Raw genomic sequence first — 26,773 nt, 5'->3', positions numbered from 1 at the left:
CACAGAACCAACTACTTTTACAGAATCAATGAAGCAGGACAGCAGCCTTCATGATCTCATCCATCAGGACTGCTCTACAGTCTACAGTCAGTGTGTAGCAGGAAGGTGATCCGTAAACAGCTGCTCCAGCTGCTTCTACATCCAAAGTCCTGATTTGTTTCTTCCAGTTGTTCTGTAGATCTGAAAACACGTTCATCGTTTCATCTCAGTTTGTGTCAAATCCTGTCAAACTGACACCAAATAGCAGTAAATGAATAAATTACTCCACTTTATATCAGTTAATCAGATACTGTGATGTATCTTTATATGATTGCAATATATCGATTATCACAGAATCACTGTGTCGTGATATAATCCGTAGCGTAGCGTAGCGTAGCGTATCTACTGTGAGTTACTCTGCGACTCCCAACACTTACAAAGAATCACTGAAGCAAGATGGTGATAAATTATCATTGTCAAATATTCCCTGAAACAGGATAGCGAGCCATAGAACCGTTGTTTAAAGATGGCAATCTATTAAAGCTGTTAATGAGCAGCAAAGAAAGATAGCAATTAATAACGATAATTCAATAATGTCAAGTTATGAGGCCAGATCATCTCACAGGTTCGACTCCCGGTCTGCCTCCCCCACTCTCTCCTCCCCACATGTCCTGTCTCTCTTCAGCTGTCCTGTAAAATAAAGGCAAAAGCCAAAAACAAAGAAAGGTCTCCTTGTTGAAGCGAGCTCGTCCTGCCTCGTTGTGATGTTTGGAGCAAAATGTGTCCCTGATGTTACATGCTGTATTTTGTTTGTGTCGTCTGCAGACCTGTTTCTCCCACCTCCAGACCGTCCATCTCTCCCATCAGACCTGTCAGGTCTCCTGTCATTAGCAGGAAACAGGTGAGAACATTTATCAGGAGATCACATGCGGGTTATGGAAACGTTACCGTCTAACACTCAGAACCTGGACGGTTACTAACAAGACTTTTCACACGCTCGTCCTGCAGCTCTCTGCCTCGGCGGAGGTCCTGCCCCCCTGGAAGCAGGGAGACTACGTGGCTGAAGGTAGCTTCACCAGTATGACCAGTATGACCAGTGTGAGCAGCGCCACCCAGCTGCACATGGAGAAGCACTGGGAGCAGCAGGTCACCGCCACCAGAGAGGTGAGGAGGGTGGAATTAAGATCCGACTCTGTGATGTGACCGTGCATGATGGCTTTGTGAATCAGTGCGTCCAAACTATTCAGGCTGGTTAAGACCGAACCAGCAGAGTGAGAGCATGCATGTGTTTGAAGGTGTTTGTACTGTGATGCTGAAAATCAGACAGACTGATTAAAGTCACATGTAACACAAAGAGTCAGCAGTAAACATGTACAGTAAACTACAGCTGCACTAACAGTGAGTGTTTAAAGCAAGCAGTGCCTCGGCCAGCTCTGCCTGCGTGCTGAATGTAGAGTGAACATGTTTTGTTGATGTGCTGTGGATGCGTCAGAGCGAGCATGTTTCGCAGGGCGGTAGGAGCGTGGCCGTGGCTACCGTGGTGGCGGCCGTGGATCAGGCTCGCAGCCGGGGCCCATCCGAGGCCGCCGTGTCCGGAGAGCAGGTAGACCTCCTCTGTCTGCTGCCATCACTCCACCTGCTGCTTCTCTTTTTTCACTCTCTTCATTTTATCTTGTCACAGTTCATCGAGCAAAGAGGATGACCCTTTTAAACAACCCTCTAACCTGTCCTCTCCTCAGAACAACTCTTTAAGATCATCACATGTACATATCGTGAAATATGAAAACAAAGCCAGTCCCAGAAACTAGACACAAATGTGATCGATAACAAAGTTTTTAATAAACTTTGCAACAAAATCAGTAGAAAATAAAAACTGTGGTAATGAACCGCAGAAGATGAACGACTGCACCGCTGTTAAATGTTGGTTGTTGATTAAATGAGATGTAGAAGCAGATGTCATCTGCATAGCGGGGGAGGTAAATGATAAATGTGTGTTTATGAAGAGTTTTGGAGCAATTTCAAAACTCTTTGTACATGTTTGTCATAAAGAGTCCAAAAACAAGTGGTCCTGGAATAAACCCTGTAAAGTGGAAGTGTGGTGCTTTAAAAGCTGGGCCCTATTTGTACAAATGTGTGTCGAGAGGACTCGGGAACAAAATGGGTTCGGTAGATTTCAGAGCGAGACTTCTGTTCCTGTGACACAGAAAGGATCTCACTCTTTGTTGGGATCATTCCTGTCATGTTGTCGGACACCTGGAGCAACAATCGGAGTCTGTCGGGGGCAGAAACACTTTCAGTGGACGTACTTTGATGGGGTCGAGTTGCCCCAGGATTATGTTGCAGCCGTTGCGGCTGTATTGCGGCTACAGCGGAGGACATCTACTGACCGATTTTGTTCCTATGAGTCATCTCGACACACATTTGTAAAAATAGGGCCAGGTTTAAAAATACCGAACTTCTCCTTTAAGTCCTGAACTCGTCGTCAGGCTTGTTTGTAAAGCCCACACTAAGCCTGGACAACAGAAGACAAAGTCTGTCCTTCGATGCTAAATTAGTAAAACTCAGTTACACCTTTGCTGCTTACGCTTCAGAGATGTGTAAACATGTTTGTGTTGGAGTTTCTTCCCTTTTATCGAAGCGACTGTTGGACCTGCTGTCTCTGAATGTCTCCTCTCCATCACGTTTCCTTGTATCTGCTCTTTCTAATGAAATCACTGGTTCAGTTCCATCTTTCTTCTCTTCACTCTCAGAGAGAACAAGCTGCATGTTTCACTCTGCTGCTGCATGATGCATGGCCTCATGAAGTCACTGATGATGTTTTCTTCTCTTGAACAAATGTGGAAGTATTTCAGCTTTTGGAGTCTTGGTCAACATCTTCCTCTCGACTTCCTGCCGTGGATGTCCTGAGATCTTTGTGCTGCTTTTTTTTGTCTCCAGGCTGAGGGAGGGAAAAGAGCCGGGGCGGTGGCCAAAGTGATGGCCGCCGTAGACCTCGCTCGTGTCCGCCAGCCCGTGCATGCCGAGGGCGGGCTAGCTGAGGAGGAGGAGGCTGTAGAGGCTGAGATAAGGCAGCAGGCGACTGTAGAGAAACATATTGAAGCAACAAAAACACTTCGTGCTGAACCGCCAGCTCCTGTCACTGAGACCTCAGAGCAGCACAGAGTCCAGGTCTCCCAGGTCTCCCAGGCCTCCCAGGCCTCCCAGGTCTCCCGGGTCTCCCGGGTCTCCCAGGCCTCCCAGGTCTCCCAGGCCTCCCAGGCCTCCCAGGCCTCCCGGGTCTCTCAAGTCTCCCGGGTCTCCCGGGTCTCCCAGGCCTCCCAGGCCTCCCAGGTCTCCCAGATCTCCCAGGTCTCCCAGGCCTCCCAAGTCTCCCAGGCCTCCCAAGTCTCCCAGGCCTCCCAGGTCTCCCAGATCTCCCAGGTCTCCCAGGCCTCCCAAGTCTCCCAGGCCTCCCAGGTCTCCCAGGTCGGAGGAGTTTACTGAATTCATACCAGATAAAATATCACATTTTAGAGTGTCAGCTTTCTTAACCGCTCAATACACTGTGTTGGTCACTCCAGATTCAGAGAACAGAACTCTCCCCCCATGTGGACTCTGGGGCCGCCCCGTCTCCAGTTCCACATTTCACAGTTTCTAAAGTTTCTGTTCCTAAACATGAATCGAGCCACGAGGTAAGAAGAGGAGCTGCAGGCCGCCGTCGTCATCCTCAATCCTCCATTTCATCTTAACACACGCACATGTTAACCTGCGGTCTCCACTGTGTTGTGATGTGGTGTGATTCACGTTGGTCTCCTCTCACAGTGTCACCCATCCTAAAATATGACATCACTGTTTCTCTGTGGAGGCTGCCAAGGCATCACCGCTGTCTGCTGCAGTTTTTAGTCAGCGTACAACCTCTGTTATTCTGTTGGACAGTAATATTCTCACATTTATAGCCTGTAAATCCTCACACACCACAGCTATATTTCTATGATAGGCCCAAACTTACCTGATTACATCATCTAATCCACGTATCAGTAATATTGATATCAGAGCAGGTGTCAGCAGGACTCGACCTCCGTGTTGGTGACCTCTTTCTGAGGCCATGTCTCTTTAAACTGTAATTCACTCTAACTGAGCGTCGCTGCTTTCTTTGGGCTCACTAATCCTCACACGTGGATTTTGGAGACTTTGTTTAACGCCCTTCTCGTTGGCTCGGTCAGGTGTCCATCGCTGGCTCTGCTATCGCCACTCTGCAGAAAGAGTTCAGGTCCCCCACCTCCACCAGAAAGATCATCAAGCCCGTCAAGTCTCCCAGTCCGTCCCGCAGGGCGGCGGTGGAGATGCGAGTGATGCCGGAGCCCCTCCCCCCGCCGTTCAAAGACATCAGATATCAGAGTCAGTTTGAGATTCAGCAGGGCGGAGCTTACTCTGTGAGTGAGGAGGAGTTTGAGGACTGGGAGCCTCAGGTTGGTCCGACCCCCCTCGCTGCTGTTCTCCCTTTATCTCCCCCAATTTAACCCTGTGTGGACATCACCTCAATCCCCCTCCTCACTGCAGCCAATCACACGCTGCCCTCCATCTGCCTCATGAAGAATCGTCCTCTTCTTCCTCTTCCTGTCTTCACCTGTTGACCTTCATCCTTCTGTCCTCTCTGCAGGGTTTTATCTGTTCTAACCGGCTTCCCCCCTCCATCCTCACAGCCCTCGTCCGCTGAGACACACCTGCTGGTTTCTGTTTGACATGTCTGACTCGTGTTGTTGTTCTTCCTCAGGAGGCGGCTGCCGTGCCCACCAGAGCTCAGGAGCCTGTCGTTCCTCCCACTCTCATTGCTGTGAGTACTTCCTGTTTGTCTCTTCACTTGAAGAAACAGAGGAGTAATCTTTAAATAAGTGTGTTTTATTAAAAGCAACGAAGCAGCTCTGGGGATGCTTCTGTTTGTAAGTGGACCACTTCAAGTTTCTGCACAATATAAGAACGATTAAACGTTCTCACTGACTTCGGCCGTCCTTCGGCTTTTCATGTCTTGAAGAAGAAATTAATTGATTTACAGCAGCAGTGGCTGTGAGCTGCAGCCTGACCCCTTCAGCACTGATTATAATGTAACCAATAAGTGATCCCTCTTCACGTACCTATTTGTCATTTAGACTGAAAATATGTAAAAAATAAGGCTCAGGTTTAAGAATATGAAAATGATCCTTTGACGTCACATTCACACCTGAAGCTTTGGTTTGTCCAGGTGCCTGAAGGTGTCTCTTTGTCCTCTTTAGGGCTTGAAGAACACAAATGTGACAGAGGGCGAGTCTGTGACCCTGGAGTGTCAGATCAGCGGACACCCCGCTCCCAGCATCCTGTGGTTCAGAGAGGACTACAAGATCGAGAGCTCCATCGACTTCCAGATCAGCTACATGAACGGATACGCCCGGCTGGTGATCCGCGAGGCGTTCGCTGAAGACAGCGGACGCTTCACCTGCACGGCCACCAGCGAGGCTGGAACCGTCAGCACGTCCTGCTACCTGCTCGTCAAAGGTAACAGTGGAAGGATTATAAACAAAGGCCTTCTGAGTTCGTACTGAGGTTGTAATGTCCAATTCAAACCAGGAGAAACAGTCGATACCTACTCAACGTTAGCGAACTCACTGACTGTGTGTACCTTTACCTGACAACTGTAATGCTCTGCACCGTGCGCTTGAGACAGCCAGGTTCAGATGTGTGTCATCAGTGTTTGAACTCTTCTCGTCTCTCTGTTTAGTGTCTGAAGAGATCGAGAGCAGAGAGGAAATGATGGCTGTCACTGAGATTGGAATCAGTCAAGAGAAAACGTGAGTTATAAAGTTCTTCCATAATGATGTCAGCTAATTTAACATCACGTGTGCGTTCCTCCAGCTGCAGTGTTTGATGGAGCTGTTTTTTCCCTTCAGTGTTTCCATGGAGACAAAGGGACAGATGGTGATGGAGGTGAGCGCAGGAGAGCCTGCTGCTCCCTCCTTCATCAAGAAACCGACCGCTCAGAAGCTGGTGGAGGGAGGAAGTGTGATCTTTGAATGTCAGATCGGAGGAAACCCCAAACCTCACATCATCTGGAAGAAGAGCGGCGTGCCGCTCACTACTGGATACAGGTATAAAGCTCCCATTAGTCTGTCTTCACACCTGTCCTCAAAGCCCTTTAGCCTGGGGCCAGTCTCAACATCACCTAGCTGCTTTAAGTAACGTACGTCAGTAAAGTCACAAACTGTGATGTCTGCAATGTAAAGCTTGGGGGACATTTGCAGATGAAAGTACAAACATGAAAACCACGTTACCCCCGAAGATCACAACACATAACTATCACTCTGTTTCTGCCGTCAGATACAAAGTGGCCTACAAGAAGGAGACGGGAGAATGCAGACTGGAGATCTCCATGACATTTGCTGATGATGCCGGAGAATACTCCATCTTTGTCAAGAATCAACACGGAGAAGCCTCCGCCTCCGCCAGCCTGCTGGAGGAAGGTATCGGTGTCGTTTGTTTCTCCATCCATGTAACATCATTATTAAGCTTGAAGGCCTCCTCTCCTTATAAAACCCTCTGAAGGCTTTGTTGGCTCAACGTGCTCCTGCATCTGTTTTCAGAGCAATATGAAGTCTACATGAAGCAACAGGACGTGACCTATAAAACTGAAGTGACGACGACGGTGGTTCAGGAGCCCTCTGTGGTTGTGAGTCAGTATGAGCTGGAACAGAGGAGAGTGACGACCCCCATGAGCTTTGTCTCAGAAACGGTACCTACCCTCCGAACATGCACGCACTGAGATGCCACGATTAAACAGGACTCTCATGTTCAACATTAAAACTCTTCTTGCAGGAATTTCTCATTTCGGCCTTTGAAGAGAGGATCATCCAGGAGATTGAGCTCCGTATCATGAGGATCACATACAGTGAGCTGGTGATCGAGGACGGAGAGATGATGCTGACTGTTGCAGAACATGAAGCGATGCAGCCGGCCTTTGACACGCCGGTCAAAAACTACAGGATCATGGAGGGGATGGGCGTCACTTTCCACTGCAAGATGGGTGGAACGCCACTGCCGAAGGTACTGAGCTCAAAGCTTACCAAATATCAAACCAGCCCTCTAAAAACATTTTCACATGAATGTGCTCCTGCTGGTCGTATTGTTTGAACAACTTCACTGAAAAGCCGTCACAAAGTCTCTCTCAGGCGCCTCTCAAGGGGCTGAAATGACTTTATGTTTAAATTCTTACCCAGACATTGAAGAACACATCATTTAAAATCTGTACAGTTTGTGTTTTTTAGCCTGTAAATCTGAAACTAAAGAGCTAAAAACTCTCGTCTGGAAGGAGATCATTTTTTAGATGATTATATTTTACTACAAATTGCTTAAAAACCTGTGAAGGATCTCTATTCAGAAGCTGTAGCGGTGTATAAAATGATTGTGTATCCTGCCAGATTGCTTGGTACAAAGACGGCCAGCGCATCAGGCCTGGTGGACGTTACCAGATGGAGGTTCTTCAGGATGGACGAGCCAGCCTGCGCCTGCCTGTGGTGCTTCCAGAGGACGAGGGCGTGTACACTGCCTTCGCTTCCAACATGAAGGGAAATGCCGTCAGCTCTGGGAAGCTCTACATTGAGCCGTCCGGAGCAGTGACCCCTCAGAGATACACACCACAGCCAGCGATGCAGAGAATCAGGTATGATTAAATTTCCTGCACATCGGTCAGAGAGTGCCCTGATTCTTAGCCACCAACACAATACTGATGACTCTGCTCCTGTCTCAGGTCCACCTCTCCTCGCTCTCTGAGCCGCTCTCCTGGACGTTCTTCCAGCCGTTCACCTGGACGTTCTCCTGCCCGAAGGCTTGACGACACAGACGAGGCTCAGCTGGAAAGACTCTACAAGCCTGTGTTTGTCCTGAAGCCTTCCTCAATAAAATGCTCCGAGGGGCAAACTGCCAGGTTCGACCTGAAGGTCGTTGGCAGGCCCATGCCAGAAACGTACTGGTTCCACAACGGTGAGAGAACCAGTGTTCAACAAATTCTAGAAATGCTCATTTATCTGTTTCCTCTGCCACTTATAACACCTTCTGTCCTCCGTTTCTCAGGACAACAAGTGGTTAATGACTACACCCACAAGATAGTGGTTAAAGAGGACGGTACCCAGTCCCTGATCATCGTCCCAGCCATGCCACAAGACTCTGGAGAGTGGACCGTCGTCGCTCAGAACAGAGCTGGACGGACCTCTGTCTCTGTCACTCTGACTGTTGATGGTGAGTCAGATACAGCCTTTCATACATCCCAACCTTGTGCGATGATGTCCTCAGTATGAGGCATTTGCACCAGTCAGTGCACTCACCAGACAACTCTCTGTCTTCTTCTTTATTGTGTATCACCATCAACAGCTCGAGAGAGCCTCGCCCGCCCTCAGTTTATCGAGAAGCTGAGGAACATCACTGTGAAGCAGGGCACTCTGGTTGAACTGGCTGTCAAAGCCATTGGAAACCCCCTGCCTGACATCGTGTGGCTGAAAAACAGTGACATTATCACACCACAAAAGCACCCACACATCAAGTATGTATCTTTAATTTCAGCTCCAAATGATTCACTAACCCTTTGAGTCGATGTCCTGGTTGTCATATCTAAATGGTTTTGAATTTCAGGATTGATGGAACTAAAGGAGAGGCCAAATTCCACATCCCAACTGCTTCAGGCACAGACAGTGCCTGGTACACTGCTACAGCCATCAACAAGGCTGGCAGAGACACCACTCGCTGCAGAGTCAATGTTGAGGTGGACTTCCATGCTCCTCAAGCTGAGAGGAAGCTTATTATAACCAAAGGAACCTACAAGGCCAAGGAGATCGCTGCTCCAGAGCTGGAGCCCCTCCATATGCGCTATGGTCAAGAGCAGTGGGAGGAGGGCGACCTGTATGACAAAGAGAAGCAGCAGAAACCAATGTTCAAGAAGAAGCTGACCTCTATCAGAATGAAGCGCTTTGGTCCAGCTCACTTTGAGTGCAGACTGACTCCTATTGGTGACCCCACCATGGTGGTGGAATGGCTGCATGATGGCAAACCCCTGGCAGCCGCGAACAGACTGCGCATGGTCAATGAATTTGGTTACTGCAGTCTTGACTATGAAGTTGCTTATGCTAGAGACAGCGGTGTCATCACCTGCAGAGCCTCAAACAAGTTTGGAGCAGACCAGACCTCTGCCACCCTGATTGTCAAGGATGAGAAGGGCCTTGTAGAGGAGTCCCAGCTTCCTGAAGGCAGGAAGGCCCCTCACAGAATGGATGAAATTGAGCGCATGGCTCACGAGGGTGGCCCTGCCGGAGTCAGCGCTGACGAGGAATATGAAAAGACCAAACCCGATATAGTCCTTCTTCCCGAACCAGCCAGAGTGCTGGAAGGCGACATTGCAAGATTCCGCTGCAGAGTGACGGGTTATCCAGCCCCCAAGGTTAACTGGTACCTCAACGGACAACTTATCCGCAAAAGCAAGAGATACAGACTTCGTTATGATGGTATTTACTACTTGGAGATTGTCGACATCAAGTCTTACGACTCAGGAGAGGTCAGGGTAGTTGCAGACAATCCTCTTGGCACGACTGAGCACACTGTGAAACTCGAGATCCAGCAGAAGGAGGACTTTAGATCCGTTCTGCGTCGCGCTCCAGACTCGAAGGCTGCAGAGGCTGCACATGAACCTGGGAGGATCGGATTTGATGTAGTGAAGGTTGAGCGCCCTGGTGAAGCCGCACAGGACAGGGAAGTAGTTAAGCTGCGCAAGGCACAGAGAATTGTTCACGAGAAAACCTCCGAGGAGTCGGATGAACTGAAGAGCAAGTTCAAGCGTAGGACAGAGGAAGGTTTCTACGAGTCCATCTCTGCTGTGGAGTTCAAGTCACGCAAGAGGGACGACTCCTATGAAGATCTACTGAAGAAGACGAAGGAGGACCTGCTTCATCACTTGAAAGAGAAAGAAGAAGCTGAGAGGAAGAGGCTGGAGGAACAGGGCAAAGTCACCATCCCCACCATCAAACCAGAGAGGGTCCAGCTGTCCCCCAGCATGGAAGCACCCAAGATTCTGGAGCGCATTACCAGCAAGACAGTAGCTCCAATGGATGAGGTTCGTTTCCATGTCAGAGTGGTCGGCCGACCAGAACCTGAGTGCCAGTGGTTCAAGAACGGCATTCTGGTGGAGAAGTCTGACCGTATTTACTGGTACTGGCCTGAGGATCATGTGTGTGAGCTGATGATCAGAGATGTCACAGTGGAGGATTCTGCCAGCATCATGGTGAAAGCCATGAATGTCGCTGGGGAGGCCTCAAGCCATGCCTTCCTGCTTGTGCAAGGTAAGGCCGCTTTCTCTCCAGCAGAATGCTCACTGTCTGTGTCCTCGTGTGTTTAAAAGTCTCACTTGGTGTTTTCTTGTTTCAGCCAAGGCAGCAATTAACTTTACCCAATACCTGGAGGACGTTAGTGCCAACGAGAAGGACACCATGGTGACTTTTGAGTGTGAAACCAACGAACCATTCGTGAAAGTGAAGTGGCTCAAGAACAACATGGAGATCTTCTCTGGAGACAAATACAGAATGCACTCTGACAGAAAGGTGCATTTCCTGTCCGTGCTTATCATTGAAATGAAGGACGATGCCGAATACACTTGTGAAGTTATAGAGGATGAGACCATCAGGACGAGCGCACGGCTCCACGTCGAAGGTAATTATTGTACCTAGAATATTTCCATCTGTTTCAGTGTAATTGGGATGTATCTTCAGATTGTTCACATTGCTCTGTGTCCAGGTGCTGCCCTCGAGCTTATAAAACACATGGAGAACATCGAAGTGCCAGAGACCTACGCTGGAGAGTTTGAGGTTGAGCTGTCCCGTGAAGATGTTGAGGGCAGCTGGTTCTTCGGAGACAAGGAGCTTTCTCCCAGCAGCAAATACGTCATGTCCTCCCGCCGTGGAAGACACACCCTGTCCATCAAGGATGTCAGGAAAGGAGACCAGGGAAAATATGTGTTTGTCTGTGGAGATCTGAAGACCAGCGCCTCGCTGAAGATGAAACGTAAGCACCTCATATCAGTCACATCAGTCTGTTTTGTATCGGTCATTGCTTGCTGTATTATAATGTGGTGATAATGGGGTTTTCTCTGCAGTGCGCCCCGTGACCCTGATGCAGCCCTTGACCGACCTCACAGTGTGCGAGGGAGACATTGCTCAGCTGGAGGTCAGGTTCTCCCAGGAGAACGTTGAGGGAACCTGGATGAAAAACGGCCAGGCCATCTCTGCCTCGGACCGTGTGCACATCGTTATCGACAAACTTGTTCACAAGCTGCTGGTGGAGAACGTCAGCAGGGAAGATGCTGCTTCCTACTCTTTCGTGGTTCCTGCCCAGGACATCTCCACCTCAGGCAAACTCAGTGTTCAAAGTAAGTTTCTAACCAGCTCTGAACATCACTCGAACACACGGATCCCTGACGTCTGTGATCATCATTTGCTGTCTTTTCTTACAGCTATTGACATTGTGGTGCCACTGAAGGATGTGTCCTCCGTCGAGGGAACAAAGGCTGTTCTGGAGGCCAAGATCTCTGCTCAGGACATCAGCTCAGTGAAATGGTACCACAACGACAAACTGCTCGTGCCCAGTGACAGAATCCAGATGGTGGCAAAGGGAGCCAAGCAGCGTCTGGTCTTCAGCAGGACCTTCGCCTCTGATGAAGGACGCTACAAACTGGTGGTCGGCAAGGTCGACACCAGCTGCAGCCTCAGTGTGGAAAGTAAGGCGGATGTTTTTTTCCCATGATCCTGTTTTCAGATCCCAGTTCTAGCTCTGTGTTCTGACCATGTTTGTGTTTTTGCAGAGGTACACATTGTGAAGCATATGGAGGACAAAGTGTGCTCAGAGTCCCAGAACGTCACCTTTAACGTGGAAGTGTCTCATCCCGGGATCGACCCAGTCTGGACATTCAGGAACCAGCAGCTCAAGCCTGGACCCAAACACAAGATGGAGTCCAAGGGCAAGGCCCACTCCCTGACTGTCATCGACGCCATGAAGGACGAGGAGGGCCAGTACATGTTCCACGCTGGTGAGAAGACATCCAGCGCCAAGCTCACCGTCTCTGGTACGTATGAGCTCTACCACAGAACTTTGAGCTGATGAACTATCTTACAGAGACTGAGCTGCTCTGTTGCACCAGAATACTTACACAAAGTGTCTCCTTGTGGTGCCACCAGGTGGAGCCATCACACGCCCCCTCCAGGACGTGACCGTGGCGGAGTCTCAGACAGCCGAGCTCGAGTGTGAGGTCGCCAATGCCAACGCTGAGGGCAGGTGGCTGAAGGAGGGTCAGGCTGTGGACTTCAATGAGAACGTGGTGAGCGAGGTGAACGGAGCCGTCAGACGCCTCGTCATCGTCATCACCAGACCTCAGGATGTCGGAGAGTACAGCTACCAGGTGGCCAACTCCAAAACCACTGCCAACCTCAGGGTCGAGGGTACGTACCTGCTCCCCAACACACACTCAGTGTTTGATAGAAAGAAGATATGTGGGCGGTGTGGTTCACATGAGGCTGAGTGACAAAAACATGAGACAGCACGAGTCAACACACTTGATTTAAAAGCAGCAGACTCTAAACACTCTAAACTAAACTAAAGCTTTTACAGGTTCTTGCTTCATATAAACAAATGAACTCTAGTCGAAGTGTACTGAATCATGACAGTGACAGTAACTGGTCCGATTTTCAAGCTGTGAATATGCATGTTGATTCCTGTTGAGTGTTGAGTCCTGTGTTTCCATGTGCAGCCGTGAAGATCAAGAAAACCCTGAGGAACCAGACTGTGACAGAGACCCAGGAGGCGGTGTTCACGCTGGAGCTCACCCACACCGACGTGAAAGGATCCCAGTGGATCAAGAACGGCGTGGAGCTGCAGAACAGCGACAAGTACGAGATCACCTCCGAGGGCATGGTCCACACGCTGAAGGTCAAGAACTGTAACACACAGGACGAGTCCGTTTATTCCTTCAAACTGGGAAAGCTGTCGGCCAACGCCCGGCTCAACGTAGAGAGTGAGTGTCACTGATGTCCAGTTTTAAGCAAAGGTGAAATTAGTTAGAGTTAGAGTTTAATCGTTTTGATCTGCCTCTTGTTTCCGCAGCGATCAAAATCGTGAAGAAGATAAAGGACGTGACATCACTGCTGGACGGCACCGCCTCCTTCGAGATGAGCCTGTCACATGACGACATCCCCGTCAGGTGGATGTTTAACGGCGTGGAGCTGAAGTCGAGCGAGAAGTGTAAGATTCTGTCCGAGCGGAAAGCTCACAAACTGATCCTGCAGAACGTCGACAGCAGCAACGCAGGAGAGTACAGCGCCGTGGTCGGACACCTGCAGTGCAGCGCTGCGCTCACTGTGGAGGGTACGTAACGGAGACATCAGAATAATTATAATAAGAACATTTACTAAATGTCAGTCTGAAGTATTTGAGAAAAAACGTTTTTTCTTCATATTCTTGAAATCTTTTTTAATCGACAGTTTGCGTCATTTCTTTATAGATAATAAATATATTTAAAAATAAAAGTATTTTTGAAAACAAATATTTATTTTCCTCGTTACTTTTCAAGACTTTTTCTTAAAACTGATCACAATAAATTTGTGAATACATGATAGCAATGATTCGAATAAGAACTTTTTATTACATGAAGACCAGAGCTCCGCTGGCAGAATACATTTTAATTACGTTCCTCCTCTTTCTCTCTGCAGCTCTGCGCGTCACCAAACCCCTGAAGAGCGTGGAGGTCCCAGAGACTCAGGTGGCCACGTTCGAGTGTGAAGTGTCCCACTTCAACGTCCCGTCCACCTGGCTGAAAGACGGCGTGGAGATCGAGATGAGCGAGAAGTTCAGGATCGTGGTTCAGGGCAAACTGCACCAGCTGAAGATCATGAACACCAGCAGGAACGACTCTGCAGAGTACACCTTCATCTGCGGGAACGACAGAGTCTCTGCCACGCTAACCGTTAGCCGTAAGATGACGTTTAAATCACTAACTAAATAAAAACAATCTAACCCTGAGAGATGTGTCTCAAAGTGTTTAATTTTTGCAAACATGCTGAAATCCTACCGAATGTTTGGATGAGTTTCCCATGTGGCCAGTTTACACGGAGGAACAAGACAACAATTCATAGAAATGAAAAACAAACGTTTGTAGAGAAAAAAGTTTCAGATTTATTATTTTTTTTACATTTTTATTGAATTTAAACATGTTTAGTATTTTTGCACACAGAGCTGAAAGCCTTACTGCTCTTGTGTAAAATATGAAATTGACTTTTTAAACACAGAAGTCAAACAATAACACAAACAAACAACTGCAAACTAAAATCAGTGTTTTTCTGAATGGAGTCTGGTGTGTTTGCAGAGAGCGATGTAACGTCTGTTTGTGGTTAAAACAATTATCTTCCTCTGTAACAAAAAGGTCTATCTCTGTAGGGATCCTTTCTGTCATGTTGTCACACACTTAGAATAACAACCTGAGCCTGTCAGTGGAAACAACAAGAACTTTTAGAGGACGACCTTTGACCCATCAAGGATTATGTTGCAGCCATTACAGCCTGTTTCACAGCCGCAGGATTAACACATCTACTGAGAGAGACATTCACTCTGTTTGTACCTTTTTCTCATTAAGTCGCAGGTTTTAAAATACAAATATGATTTTTATGAGTAGATATTGACTAAAACATTCTTCAGTTAAAATAAAGCTAGACAACAAAACAGCCAGAACCTCCTTTAGATTCCATTAAACTACGTCATCATGTGGATGTAAGACGATCCTTTCATTCTCAGTTTGAAGTTGTGGTGAAACGTTATCCTTCCGTCAGGGCACCAAATGTTGTGAGAAGTGTTTTTGTAGCTCACCTGACCTTTCCTCTCGTCTGCAGCCGTCCTGATCACGTCCATGCTGAAGGACCTGAACGCTCAGGAGAGAGACACCATCACCTTCGAGGTCACCGTCAACTACGAGGGCATCACCTACAAGTGGCTGAAGAACGGCGTGGAGGTGAAGTCGTCGGAGAGGTGTCAGGTCCGCAGCCGGCAGCTCACGCACTCGCTCACCATCCGGAACGTTCACTTCGGAGACGGAGGAGAGTACCAGTTCGTGGCCGGCTCCGCTGCCACCAGCGCCAACCTGTTTGTGGAAGGTAACGTGGTGATGTACACCTTTACTGTGTGCGGGCTGCTTACACGGCTCAGGACGTGAACACTTAAAGATGACTGCTGTTGAATTTACTACAACACTGAAATCAAGTCCAACTCAGTTACCTGTTCTGTACCTGAGATTATTTTCCAGCACAGTTTGAAGGCAGATATTTTCCTTTTTACTGAACTTTACTGATTTTGATGCACTTAAATATTTAGCAACATTACAGATTAAACAACCTGCAGTAAACAAAGTATTTTTAAACATGCTCACTGTACCAGCTGCAACAGCAAGTGGATGAACACATGAATACATTAATATTATGTTCCAGTCATATAAAACATCTTTTTTCTGCATTATCTAAACTTATTTTGATGCTTAACTTTCTTTGTACTTTTGAATGCAAAAAGTTAACACACGTCTCTACTTTTACTGAAGTTCTTTACTGAGGCTGAAAGAAAGAAGCTCCACTTATTCTAATGTCTTAGACACACAGCAAGTTTGCACCCACATTGTTTCTCTAAAACAACAGGAACTAAGGGGACTCTTTAACCTAATGCATGCTGGGAAGTCCTTCATAAATTGCAAGTAAACTCCCGCATGCGGTCCAACTTGCAGCTGTCTTATGAAACAGAGGGAAGTTTTTCTCTGCTGTGCACCTCATAAATAAACAGTACATATTAACATCAGGTAAATTAGATCAGGTGACTCTTCTCAATACTTTCACAGCGTTCAGTGTGAACAGAAACTGCAGATGGCTCTCTGGAAAAATCCCTGAAACTGTTTGAATTTGTTTTCAGCTCGTTTGATTGAATTCACAAAGAAAATCAAGGACATAAAGATCACGGAGAAGAAGAAGGCGATCTTTGAGTGTGAGGTGTCTGAGCCCAACATCCAGGTGATGTGGATGAAGGACGGACAGGAGCTGGACATGACGCAGGACAGGTAGGTCTCTGTGAATAATTAACATAAGCAGAAGCATTTAAAATGTTAACTATGAGTTAAAAGTGGTTTGTCCTGCGGTGTGTTCAGGTACATGGTGACAGCAGAGAAGTACGTTCACCGCCTGATGATCCAGACGGTTCGGATGTCCGATGCTGGAGAGTACTCGGTGGTGGCCGGATCCAGCGTCTCCAAGGCCCAGCTGACCGTGGAGGGTCGAGACATCCGCATCTCTGAACCTGCAGAGAGGGAGATCACGGTGAGACCACAGTTACCTTAATGACATTTATCTACTTTAAAGATTTACAAACCACAAACATGCAGAAAGTTCACACTGAGTTAAATCATTCATCTGACCCCTGACCCCTCCCTCAGGTTCTGGAGCGACACAGAGCGACGTTCGAGTTCGAGGTGAACGAGGACGACGTGGAGGGTCGCTGGCTGAGGAACGGGGTGGAGATCCAGTTCTCGATGGAGGAGAGGTTCAACTACGTCACCATCAGGAAGATGCACCGCCTCACCATCTCCGAGACCTACAGGAGCGACGCCGGGGAGTACACCTTCATCGCCGGCAAGAACAGGAGCACCATGCACCTCCGAGTCAACCGTGAGTCCAGCAGGAGGAACATGTTTTATTTGTCATGGAGGCAGGATGGTGCTGACACAAACACACCTGTTGTATCCTGAACGCATCACCACTTCCCTTCAGTCGGCTCTCATGCCGTCCCACAGACCTTCAAAGGTTCTGTAGAAGGATAATGAAAGAGTAGAATGTGTTCGTACAGTTAAAAGTTCGCCGGTCATCCCTCATTTATCGAAAAACTACTTTTACTTTGAAATCCTAAAGAGCGTGGTAACATCTGTCCCCTCTCCTCCCTTCAGTCCCGGAGCCTCCTCAGATCCTCCGTCACATGGAGCCCCAGTCGGTGGAGGCGGGTAAACCCGCTCGCTTCTCGGTGACAGTGAGCGGAGTTCCTCAGCCTCAGGTCTTCTGGTACAAAAACTCCCAGGCTCTGTCTCCGGGCTTCAAGTGCAAGTTCCTTCACGACCGCAACGAGCACTCGCTGCTGCTGATCGAGGTGTTCCCCGAGGACGCCGCCGTCTACAACTGCGAGGCCAAGAACGAGTACGGCACTGCCACCAGCACCGCCACGCTGAACGTGGAGGGTAAGACAGGACGTTACAGACGCGAACATTTACAGAGTACAAATCAACACAAGGACACGAGAGAGAGAGACAGGTGTGTTTCATGTGTTTTAGTGTCAGAGGTGGTGTCTCCAGACTCGGCTGCCACCGTCGCTCCCCCTGTTGTCATCTCACCAATCAGCAGCACCTCCGCCCGCGAGGGAGAACCGGCTCGCTTCCAGTGCAGAGTCCGCGGAGACGGTAAGAACACTGAACTATTTCATGATACGACTTTCACGCAGTGTTTAAATAGTGGACGTAGCTGCCGCGATGCCACTCTTTGGTTTGCTTCCTTCTTGAAACGTCGTGTTTTTTTTATCTTAGTTGGAAGAGAAGGTGGAGCATCAGTGGAACGAGGGGTTAGCAAATAAATACAAAATAAAGTATTGAGTGTATGAGCTAACAAGCCAGGTGAGCACAGACACCAATGACTCTGCTAATCTGGAACAGATCGGCTGCAGGAGCCCGATTTGTCAGCAGAGCTGTCAATCATGAGGCCACACCCCCTTTTTACACCATCAAATAACTAATTAAAAGTGAACTTGTCAGAAAAATGAACACTGTGACATAAATCAGCAGGATAAGAACTAACTATAATGACAGAAACCATGTTGGGGAAAAAGATTTTATAGTTTGACTCATGTCCCATCTGTTAACATGGAGGAGGTGGGCTTTATGAGCTATACTGCAGCCAGTCAGCAGGGGGCGACAGAGAGGCTTTGGCTTCACTTTAGCGAGCTGTCATGTCGGCCATCTTTTTCTACAGGATATGACAGACACAGATAGCTGCTAATCAGTGCTAACACAAAAATAAAACAGTGTGTGAGACGTGTTGGACGGTCTGTTCGTCCAATAAAGCGCACACACAGATTATCTGTCTGATATTTACATGAACAAATCTCCAAAAGGCTCCAACAGCACAAACACGGCCCAGAGGTTACGTTCAGTGACTGAGTTAGCTGAGGGGACACCTAGCAGACAGCTAGCAGCTCCCAGCTGTCACTCAAAGAGGCCACGCCCCTAAAGCTGCATCACTTTAAGCCTTAATATAATGTAAACAGGTGAGCTGTATAAAGATTCTCCCCGTACAGTTGTCATGAAGAGAGAAATGAGCTATAGAGACCCAAACTGTTTTTTGTACCAGGCTGTAAACATGTTTATTTCTGCTGTAAAGTTTAACATGGGGCTCTATGGGGACTGACTCACTGCTGGAGACAGCCTCAAGTGGACACCAGAGGAACTGCAGGCTTTGGCGCTACAGTTAGAGACTAGCCTCTGATCATATTCAAGCCTTTAGCAGCTGAATAACTAAAAACCAGCACTAACTGGTTCCTCTCCTCGTCCGCTGTCCAGATGTGAAGATCAGCTGGTTCCACAAAGAGAAGGAGATCAAGCAGTCGGACTTCTTCAGGATGTCTCAGTTTGACGACAGCTGCCAGCTGGAGATCTCCAGAGTTTACCCCGAGGACGAGGGCGAGTACACCTGCGTGGCCACCAACAATGCCGGGACCGCTTCCTGCTCTGCCACTCTCACACTGGACGGTAAGTTGGTTTCTGTTTAAACCCACTGAACAGGTATCCAGACTTTACCTGAATCAGCTGAATCGCCATTGAACAAGCTTTGACCTGTCTCAGTACAAAGTCTTTTAAGAGTTCAGCTGCTTCACAATCTTCATTGTTCTCCTCCATGTCGCTGATTCTGTGAATATGTCCAAATAAATGTTTTATTAATATCGAGACAAAAACAGTCACCAGTAGTCGTCCTGCTCAGTCACGCCTCGCCTGGAGGATTTCCAGCAGGTGAACCTGTCCTGTGCTACGGACAGCTCAGGAGAATATCCAGGGTTCAAATGAAAAGCAGCTAATTTCAAATAAATGCTTTTATGTGATGCACACGTGGAGCTGTTTCTTTTTAACACATCACACCCCAACACGCGTGTGGTAACTTTCATTCATTCATCTTTTAATGATAAGTAAACGTGATATAAACATCCGGCAAGTTACAGTTGGTACGAGTCCTCAAGCCCGAGGGAACCAATCAGGGACGGCTTTACATAAACAGTTTTAAAGAATCAGAGCATCTTTGTAAAATGACTAAGTATGTGTTTTGATTATTTGAAGCCTTGGACTCCCTCCCCGTCTCTGAAGCCCCTCCTTCAGAGACTGATTGATGAGGTCATTTACCTGTTGAGGACTGTTTCTGGGGTGCAGATTGATAAAAAGCTGTTTCCTCTTTCAACCTAAAAATCACCAAACTGTGCTGACTGGGATGAGTACAAACCAAATAATGCTCCTAAAGTCAATGAAACGCTTCCTTTCAGGGCAAAAACAAACAGTGGACAGTCGTGCTGAGTCTCAGTGGCACGTCTCCACCAGCACCACCAGCATAAAGAAACCTTCCATTGGTCAAAAGCCAGTTTTCATCCATCCAATCACGAGCTGCTCGGTGCCACATGGGGAGGTGGCGCGCTTCCATGCGTGTGTGTCCGGCATGCCGAAGCCGGAGATCAGCTGGTTCCACAACCGGCAGCCGGTCCAGCCCACCAAGAACGTTGTGTTTCACTTCGATGACGTGTCCAACACCGCCATGCTCATCATCGTCGATGCTTTCTCTGAGCATGCGGGGCAGTACACCTGCAGAGCGGCCAATAACGCCGGAGAGGCCGCTTGTTCTGCCACTCTGACCATAACCAAAGAAGAAGAAGGTAACGTCTGGATCCGTCGGCTGCAGCCAGACTTCCTGTGAAACCTAAAAATACCTCTAAAACACACCTGTCTCTCCTCCTGCAAGATTAATTCACCTCCTCAATACCCCTCATCTTATCCGAGCAGAGACCTCCCGGGATGTCCCGAAAGAAAGAAATAAAGTTTTTTTTAAACTTTTATTCAACCAGCAAAGCTTCGTTAAATTAAGATGCCAGCAGGTGCATGTCTATATCCCAACCAAAGTACACGCTGAGGGATGGAATACTGGGAGAGTTACCGTAGACAACAACATAACGTGTAACATGCACAGTTCAATAATTAAATAAGAGATATCTTAACCCCAACGTTAACTTTTGGCCACAACCACAAGGGGGCGTCACTGAACTCTGAACTCAGACTACCTCTGTGCTGATAACTGGGACATCCCTCGTGCTTCCTCTGGACCTGACTAACCTCACGCTTTCAGAACGTCGGACCATCTTGTTATTTTCCACCAGTTTGTTTGAATCCTCACCCTCACCCCCACAGGATCAAACCCATTCCTCCACCCTCCTTCATCCTCTCCGTCCTCACCCTCCTCTCCTGCACAGGAAAACTCTGCAAAATGCATGAAACTCACATGATAAACCTCCGTGTTGTGCCTCCATCCTCCAGGAAACTCAAACCCCCCTTTGTCTGAACCTGTGGGTTCCTCTCGTTTGTTCTTTCCTTCGTCACTGTGTTTCTTACAGATGTGTGAATTGTTTTGTTCCTCACCACAAAGTCCAGGTGGAAAATTCCTCTTTATGTTAATTAATTTCATCTCTCTGCTTCACAGTGGCTCATGTGAGGGAGCAGATTGAAGCCAAGATTGAGCAAGAAGTCAAAGGTAAGACCACGTCAGATTTCTGTCCATCACATATCCACACACGAACAGTATTTCCTCTTGTGGGAAGCACAACAGCAGAAAGGGACAGCTAAACGAGTTGCTGTTTTACTTTTTTCACATGAGAAGCAGTCTGTCTGCAGGTTGCTTTGATCCAAGCTCTGGCTCAGTGAAGACAAAGTGTTGAGAAAGTTAAAACACAGACGTGTGGGTGCATGTGTTGTGGATCATTTGGATTATAGCTGGCCTGCATTCACAGACTGCTTTTAAAGTTAGTAATATGACATTGTGTTGAACTGTCTCTTTTAAGTGATCTTTGAACTTCCACAGTTGCATGTGATCTTTATGTGTCTCTATGTATCTTGATGGTGAATTCTTGTTGTCTATATAATTCTACCTGCTCTTTTTCTGATGACATTTCATGGTTTTCTCCAGGCGAGCAATGGTAGAACTTGCTTGTACCAGTTTTTGAACTTTCAATTTGCATCCAAAAGTCGTTGCGTTTTGGCATGAAGGTTCCTCTGATCTTTTCCAAGAAAAGGCTCAGGATGTGTATCTTTTAAAGTTTCCAGACTTTAAATGCCCTTTAAAAGATATGAAGATTCACTGCATCGGGAACTGATACCTTCCTCCTGCAAAATATTTCTTAGCCTGGCTTGCAGATAGTTGGGATGTGATTCCTGTGGTTTGCATTCTAAATAACACCAGTAAACTATATTAGTTCGAATAAACGCCTTCTCACCCAATTATACAGCTTGATTTGTTTAACTTTCGGACTATAAGATATGTTTCGGAGAGCTTTGTTTCTCATTGATATTTGTGCATCACTTATTTATAAGTTTAAGGATTAGAAAGGGCGTTTATTCTCCTGTCTGCAAGTCAGGTAAGGAATATTTTAAAACGAAGTCAAAGCAATTTTCATAAATTAAAACAACCGAATGTTAGCGGCCCATCTTGGAATTATGCCTTTTTAATAATAAAATAATTTATGTTTTGAAGAAATTTCCACAGACGAAGGATCAAAACTTCCTGCAGGTTTCTTATAAAAAGAATCAAGTCTTGCGTTTATTCGAACAAATATGGTGAGTGAAATTATTTCTTATGGCATTGTGACTCCCAGCATGCAATTAATATTTCCATTTATGATTCATTCAAATCCTTTTCTCTCTTTTTTACCCCTGGAAGCTAGGCTGTTCTGACAGTTGTCTGATTTTTTTTCCAGAGCTGTTTTATCATGAAAGCAAAGAGGGAGCACCGCACAGCAGCACAGAACTCACCACCACTCGACAGCTGCGAGGAGCCTTCTCCGACACTGAGGACTTCATAGATCACGGCCTGGTGTCGGCCAACCGCTGCTCCAGCAGAACTTCCTCCATCACCTCATGGACGGAGAACATGAAACCTTCTTTTACCAAGAAACTCAAATTTCAATCAGTTGTGGAAGGAGAACCAGTGGAGTTAAAATGTAAACTGGTTGCCTGCCCTCCACCAACTATCCTCTGGTTTCATAATAATAGATCTATTCCAAAAGAGCATAGACGTAAAATCTGTTCTGAAAGCAGAATGCACATGCACACCACCAGTCTGGTTATCGATTGTATCAAAGACAAGGACTCGGGCAGTTACAAGGTAATGGCAATAAACACAGAGGGTTCTGCCGAGTCCACAGCATCACTTTTGGTGTCAATGAGGGAAGAGCAGTCTGCTAACTACCTGGGCTTTGTTAGACGCTCTGCTAAAGCCCACGAAAGCATAGACACCATGGCAGAGCAGAGAAAAGAGAGGAAGTTTAGGGTTGACCTCAGGTGTGTAGGGTCTCCCTTTGACAAGATGTCAAAAGTCCATAAGGGAAGATCTCGATCTAAGAATGCTCTTGTGCGTACCGTGTACTTCAAGTCCAGTTCCAATTTAAAAGAAATAGAGTCAGAAAAAGAGTCCAAACGTTTGGAGACTGCCTCGGAGCGGGCCCCATCTCCTCCCCCCATGTTTGACAGGTCTGAGCGCTTCAACGACAGATTTAGTGATATCTACTGTGACCGGCGCACCGGTGCCAGGTTCAGTGACAAGTTTAGTGACAGATGCAGTGACAGATACAGCGAAAGGTTTAGTGACACTGAGAGCCTTCACAATGAGGTAAGAACGAAGCTAACCACACTCCAAAAAGCTGTCAAACAGAAGAAGAGGTTATCTGTGTCTACCATGTCCTCCTCTGAGTTTGACTTGGAATCAGTTGCTAGCGAGTCGAGCTATGCAGATTATGTAGAAAAGCTCAGGGTCAAGCCTGCCTCTTTGCCTGATGTCCAGCATTTCAGTCGACCCTTCGATTTGGGGGAGAGCCATAGGGAGTTTCAAGGGAAATCCTCCAGCAAGGAAACCTCTCGGCCTCATGCGAGGCATTCATTTGAGCCTCAGTCCAGAACCAGGGCCATTCAGATCATGAGAGGTGAGTTGGTTGATACACTGGTGACGGAGACAGAAAGAAAATCAGCTGTAAAATATTCAGGGACTGTGGAGGAAAAAGAAGCTGAGAGTTTTGTTGAATCTCAGGCAGCTTTTAGAGTCAAGCAGATGGTAAGTGATCAACACAGTGCAGTTGCTGACCAAAAGGTGGAGGCTACAAAGCTTGAGCTCCAGCTACACCACCCTGGGGCTTCATACTCTGAAACATTATCATACCCAGAAAGTACAACATACACTGAAGGCAGGGAAGCTGTTGGTATTGCACCATCTCTCAAGAAGGCAACCCTCATGGAGACACCAAGGCCTGAACCGGCCAGAGACAAGTTCCTCAGTGAAGTATTGACATCGGGAGAGACAGCAACAACAGAGACAGCAAAGCTATATGAAGATAACTCTGCTGGAGAGTCTTTGAGGGCTCAGTATAAACAGAGCCTGGAAGCTGATCGGATGGAGTGTGAGGAAAAACTCCTTGCCCTGCGGATCAGGAAATGGCAGCAAGGGAGTAGGATGTCTGAAGAGGAGACATTTCATCCTGAAACTGATCTGCCAGTGCCAGCAGAGACGCAGTATATGGAGCCTTCAGAGCACATTTATACCCACCAGGAGGTAGTACAGAAGAAGGCTCCTTTAGAAACTGAGGCTATGCCCTCCTCTTTTTATAAATCACCCAGAATGAAGGCAAGGATGGTGGATCCTGAAACAGCAACTGTGTTGACACCCAGATCACCTAAAATAAAAGCCAAAGGAGAAGAAGTGGAAATGTCTGCCTCCTTGTTTACAAAGTCAGCCACGTCGGATGCCAGATTAGAGGAAATGGAAGTTGAGTCACCGATCATGCTTGCAAAACAGTCCCCCAGATTAAAAACTAGAGCAGCAGAATTGGAAGCAGAGTTTTCAACAAGAACTAAAACCAGGTCTGAGGACAGACTCGAAGGATCACCCAGGCCAAGGAAAGTCAAATCTATCAAAGAGAGTTTCCCTGGTGAGGCTTCAACACCAGATCGTAAAGCAAAAGAAACAGCTGACCCATATGCAGAGGAGTATGCAGAGGAGTATGCAGAGGAGTGTGAAGGGGAGTCTTTGAGGGCTCAGTATGAGAAGAGCCTTGAAGCTGAAAGGATGCAGTGTGAGGAAAAGCTCCTGGCCCTGCGGATCAGGAAATGGCAGAAAGGCATGCAAATGTCAGAGGAGGAGACAGCCCACCCTGAAGGTGATGTGCCCATGCGGGCAGAGGCACAGTATATGGAGACTAAGGAGCACATTTACACCCAGCAGGACGTAATGGAGGAGAAAGCTACTATTGACAATGTTGCCATGTCAACACCTAAGTCGCCTAAATTTAAAGGTAGAGTAGAACAAGAAGAAACCTCTGCCCCCCTCTTTAAAGCTAGGATGAGAGACAAACAGAGAGAGTTAGAAACTGGTGCAATGGTCATGGTTGCACAAAAATCACCCACTTTAAAAAGTAGAGCAGAAGAAATGGAAGCTGAATCAACATCTAGAACAAATGCCAGAACAGAAAAGATGTTGTTTGAGAAGACAAGAGAAGAGCGTGAGCTTCAGCTGTCAAGGGAGAACATTTCTGAGCTGAAGAATGAGAGTGAGAAGTTTGTCAGTGAAGAGGAGGCCTTGACTCAGCGTATAATGAAATGGCAACAGGATGTTCTGTTGGAACAAGAGCAAGCTGTGAAGCCAGAGTCTGACTGGGTGGAGGGTTACTCAAATGTTGCAGCGGTTTCTGCACAGCAACCTGAAGTGGTCCACAGCAGGAAGACTTCCCCTGGAAGAACTGACAAGGAGAAATTCCTTTCGAGCGAGTCAGTTCCAGCTAGTTTCCAAGATCAGCAAGATGATAGCCTGCATTGGCCGCCTACTGGGGACTTGCCGACAGAGGGTCGTGAGACCAGGTTGCAAAGGGACAGTGAGTACTTTGTAAGTGAGGAAGAAGCACTCGCTCAGCGCATCCTAAAATGGCAACAAGATTTTGTTGAACAAGAGGAGGTAGCTGAAATGGAGACTGAATGGGCTTTGGACAATGAAGGCAAACAACCTGCATCTGGGTTGCCATTTGAGTCCCATGTTCCACCAATAAATAGTCAAACCCACAGTGGCACTGCTCATGAAACCACTGCCAGTGACCTTCCACCCCCATACACTACTCATGCTGGTAGAGCCTTACCAACAAAAAAACTTTCACCTCTTCAACATGATGCTGGGTACAAGCCATCTCCTTCTGATTCTTCTTCCCTGGTAAGGAAATCTCCTACACATGCTGGGTTACCACACCATAAGGGTGTGCCCTTTGAAAGTTCTTATGATGTTAGCTCTACTGTAAAAGACAGAACAGGTCTGGAAGCTTCACCAGTACAGAGATACTCTCCTACCCAACTTACCAGTGTGCCTTTCGAGGGATATGAACTTGCCTCTCCTCGGGGTGAGAGTCCTCATCAGCCCTCAAGAGAATTTTCCTCAGTCAGAAGACGCTCCCCATGCCGAAGTCCACATGAAGACCTGGGAATGGAAGCAGGAAGGAGGCGGAGCAGAGAGGACTATGAAATGACTGTTGATAAGTCCAGCAACCAACGGTTCCAGTCAGATGTAAGAGAGGAGAGGAAGATGAGAGAGGAGATAGGTACTACAAGAGAGAGCAGTGAATGGAGACAGCAGAAGGATTTTGTAGGTATGAGGAGGGGAGAAAGAAGTGGTGATTCAACAAGGGCAACACAGGGTGGTGAAAGTAGTGCAGAAAGCCTTGAACTTGGAGCTATGAAGAAGGATGAAAGTAAAGTCAGAAAGGAGTCGAATTTAAAAGAGGTAGATAACCAAATGCTAGAGTCTAAGAGCATAAAAGCTGATGATACAAGTCCCGGAGGCTCCCGTCCAATATTTGTGAAAGAAATATCTTCACTTAAAGTAAAGATTGGTGAGATGTCAGAGTTTACCTGCCAGTTCCAAGGAGACCCTCTGCCCACAGTCACCTGGCTCAAAGATGGGCACCCATTAGCCCACAACCCTGACTATGATATTATAACCAAATCTAACAAATCACAGCTCACTGTCTTCTATCCAACAACAGACCATGAAGGGACATATGACTGTGTCATAACCAATAAACATGGTAAATCAATCTGCAGTGGCACTCTCGAGATCTCTGACAAAAAGGTGGTGAGAGAGACTGGGGTCAAACAGGATGTATTAATTACAGAGGAGCAGAGGGAGGCTGAGGAAAACCAGGAGAGTGCAATTGAACGGGAACTTAACACCTACATGGATTCAGGAAAGGCAACTCTACAGGTGCCTCAAGCAGTGATTCACAGACGCTCCTCTGATGAGTCTTTCAGCTCCTCACCTGTGGAAATCAGAGTAACTGCTCCCACTCCTGTCCCTGGAATGTTAGAGGAAAGCAGTGTGGACAAACCTCAGGGTGTTACAGAGAAAACCGATCTGCCAAGCGATGAGGG

General features: G+C 47.4%; 1 protein-coding gene across 1 annotated transcript in view; it reads left to right on the top strand.

The window, feature by feature from the left end:
- The window catches only part of LOC138591994 (titin-like), a 191,914-nt gene that overhangs the window by 8,764 nt on the left and 156,377 nt on the right, over positions 1 to 26,773 (top strand). The window contains exons 7-40 of the mRNA XM_069662570.1: positions 805 to 880; positions 988 to 1,143; positions 2,917 to 3,165; positions 3,540 to 3,650; positions 4,182 to 4,427; positions 4,733 to 4,792; positions 5,229 to 5,487; positions 5,711 to 5,780; positions 5,880 to 6,077; positions 6,307 to 6,449; positions 6,570 to 6,718; positions 6,802 to 7,029; positions 7,404 to 7,645; positions 7,733 to 7,965; positions 8,056 to 8,220; positions 8,353 to 8,521; positions 8,611 to 10,307; positions 10,393 to 10,674; positions 10,759 to 11,025; positions 11,117 to 11,389; positions 11,474 to 11,737; positions 11,822 to 12,082; positions 12,195 to 12,455; positions 12,764 to 13,027; positions 13,117 to 13,377; positions 13,722 to 13,982; positions 14,895 to 15,155; positions 15,955 to 16,099; positions 16,187 to 16,355; positions 16,472 to 16,703; positions 16,979 to 17,263; positions 17,357 to 17,482; positions 18,635 to 18,823; positions 20,805 to 20,855. Coding sequence (XP_069518671.1) covers positions 805 to 880; positions 988 to 1,143; positions 2,917 to 3,165; positions 3,540 to 3,650; positions 4,182 to 4,427; positions 4,733 to 4,792; positions 5,229 to 5,487; positions 5,711 to 5,780; positions 5,880 to 6,077; positions 6,307 to 6,449; positions 6,570 to 6,718; positions 6,802 to 7,029; positions 7,404 to 7,645; positions 7,733 to 7,965; positions 8,056 to 8,220; positions 8,353 to 8,521; positions 8,611 to 10,307; positions 10,393 to 10,674; positions 10,759 to 11,025; positions 11,117 to 11,389; positions 11,474 to 11,737; positions 11,822 to 12,082; positions 12,195 to 12,455; positions 12,764 to 13,027; positions 13,117 to 13,377; positions 13,722 to 13,982; positions 14,895 to 15,155; positions 15,955 to 16,099; positions 16,187 to 16,355; positions 16,472 to 16,703; positions 16,979 to 17,263; positions 17,357 to 17,482; positions 18,635 to 18,823; positions 20,805 to 20,855 — 8,303 coding nt within the window. The remainder of the gene's footprint in view (positions 1 to 804; positions 881 to 987; positions 1,144 to 2,916; positions 3,166 to 3,539; positions 3,651 to 4,181; positions 4,428 to 4,732; positions 4,793 to 5,228; positions 5,488 to 5,710; positions 5,781 to 5,879; positions 6,078 to 6,306; positions 6,450 to 6,569; positions 6,719 to 6,801; positions 7,030 to 7,403; positions 7,646 to 7,732; positions 7,966 to 8,055; positions 8,221 to 8,352; positions 8,522 to 8,610; positions 10,308 to 10,392; positions 10,675 to 10,758; positions 11,026 to 11,116; positions 11,390 to 11,473; positions 11,738 to 11,821; positions 12,083 to 12,194; positions 12,456 to 12,763; positions 13,028 to 13,116; positions 13,378 to 13,721; positions 13,983 to 14,894; positions 15,156 to 15,954; positions 16,100 to 16,186; positions 16,356 to 16,471; positions 16,704 to 16,978; positions 17,264 to 17,356; positions 17,483 to 18,634; positions 18,824 to 20,804; positions 20,856 to 26,773) is intronic.

The sequence above is a fragment of the Semicossyphus pulcher genome, unplaced genomic scaffold (genome assembly GCF_022749685.1).
Source record: "Semicossyphus pulcher isolate SPU_LCO1_2020_fin unplaced genomic scaffold, fSemPul1.0.p SCAF_15, whole genome shotgun sequence".
NCBI lineage: Eukaryota > Metazoa > Chordata > Actinopteri > Labriformes > Labridae > Semicossyphus > Semicossyphus pulcher.
Note: the sequence above shows the minus strand (reverse complement) of the source record. Positions and strands in the feature narration are given on the sequence as shown.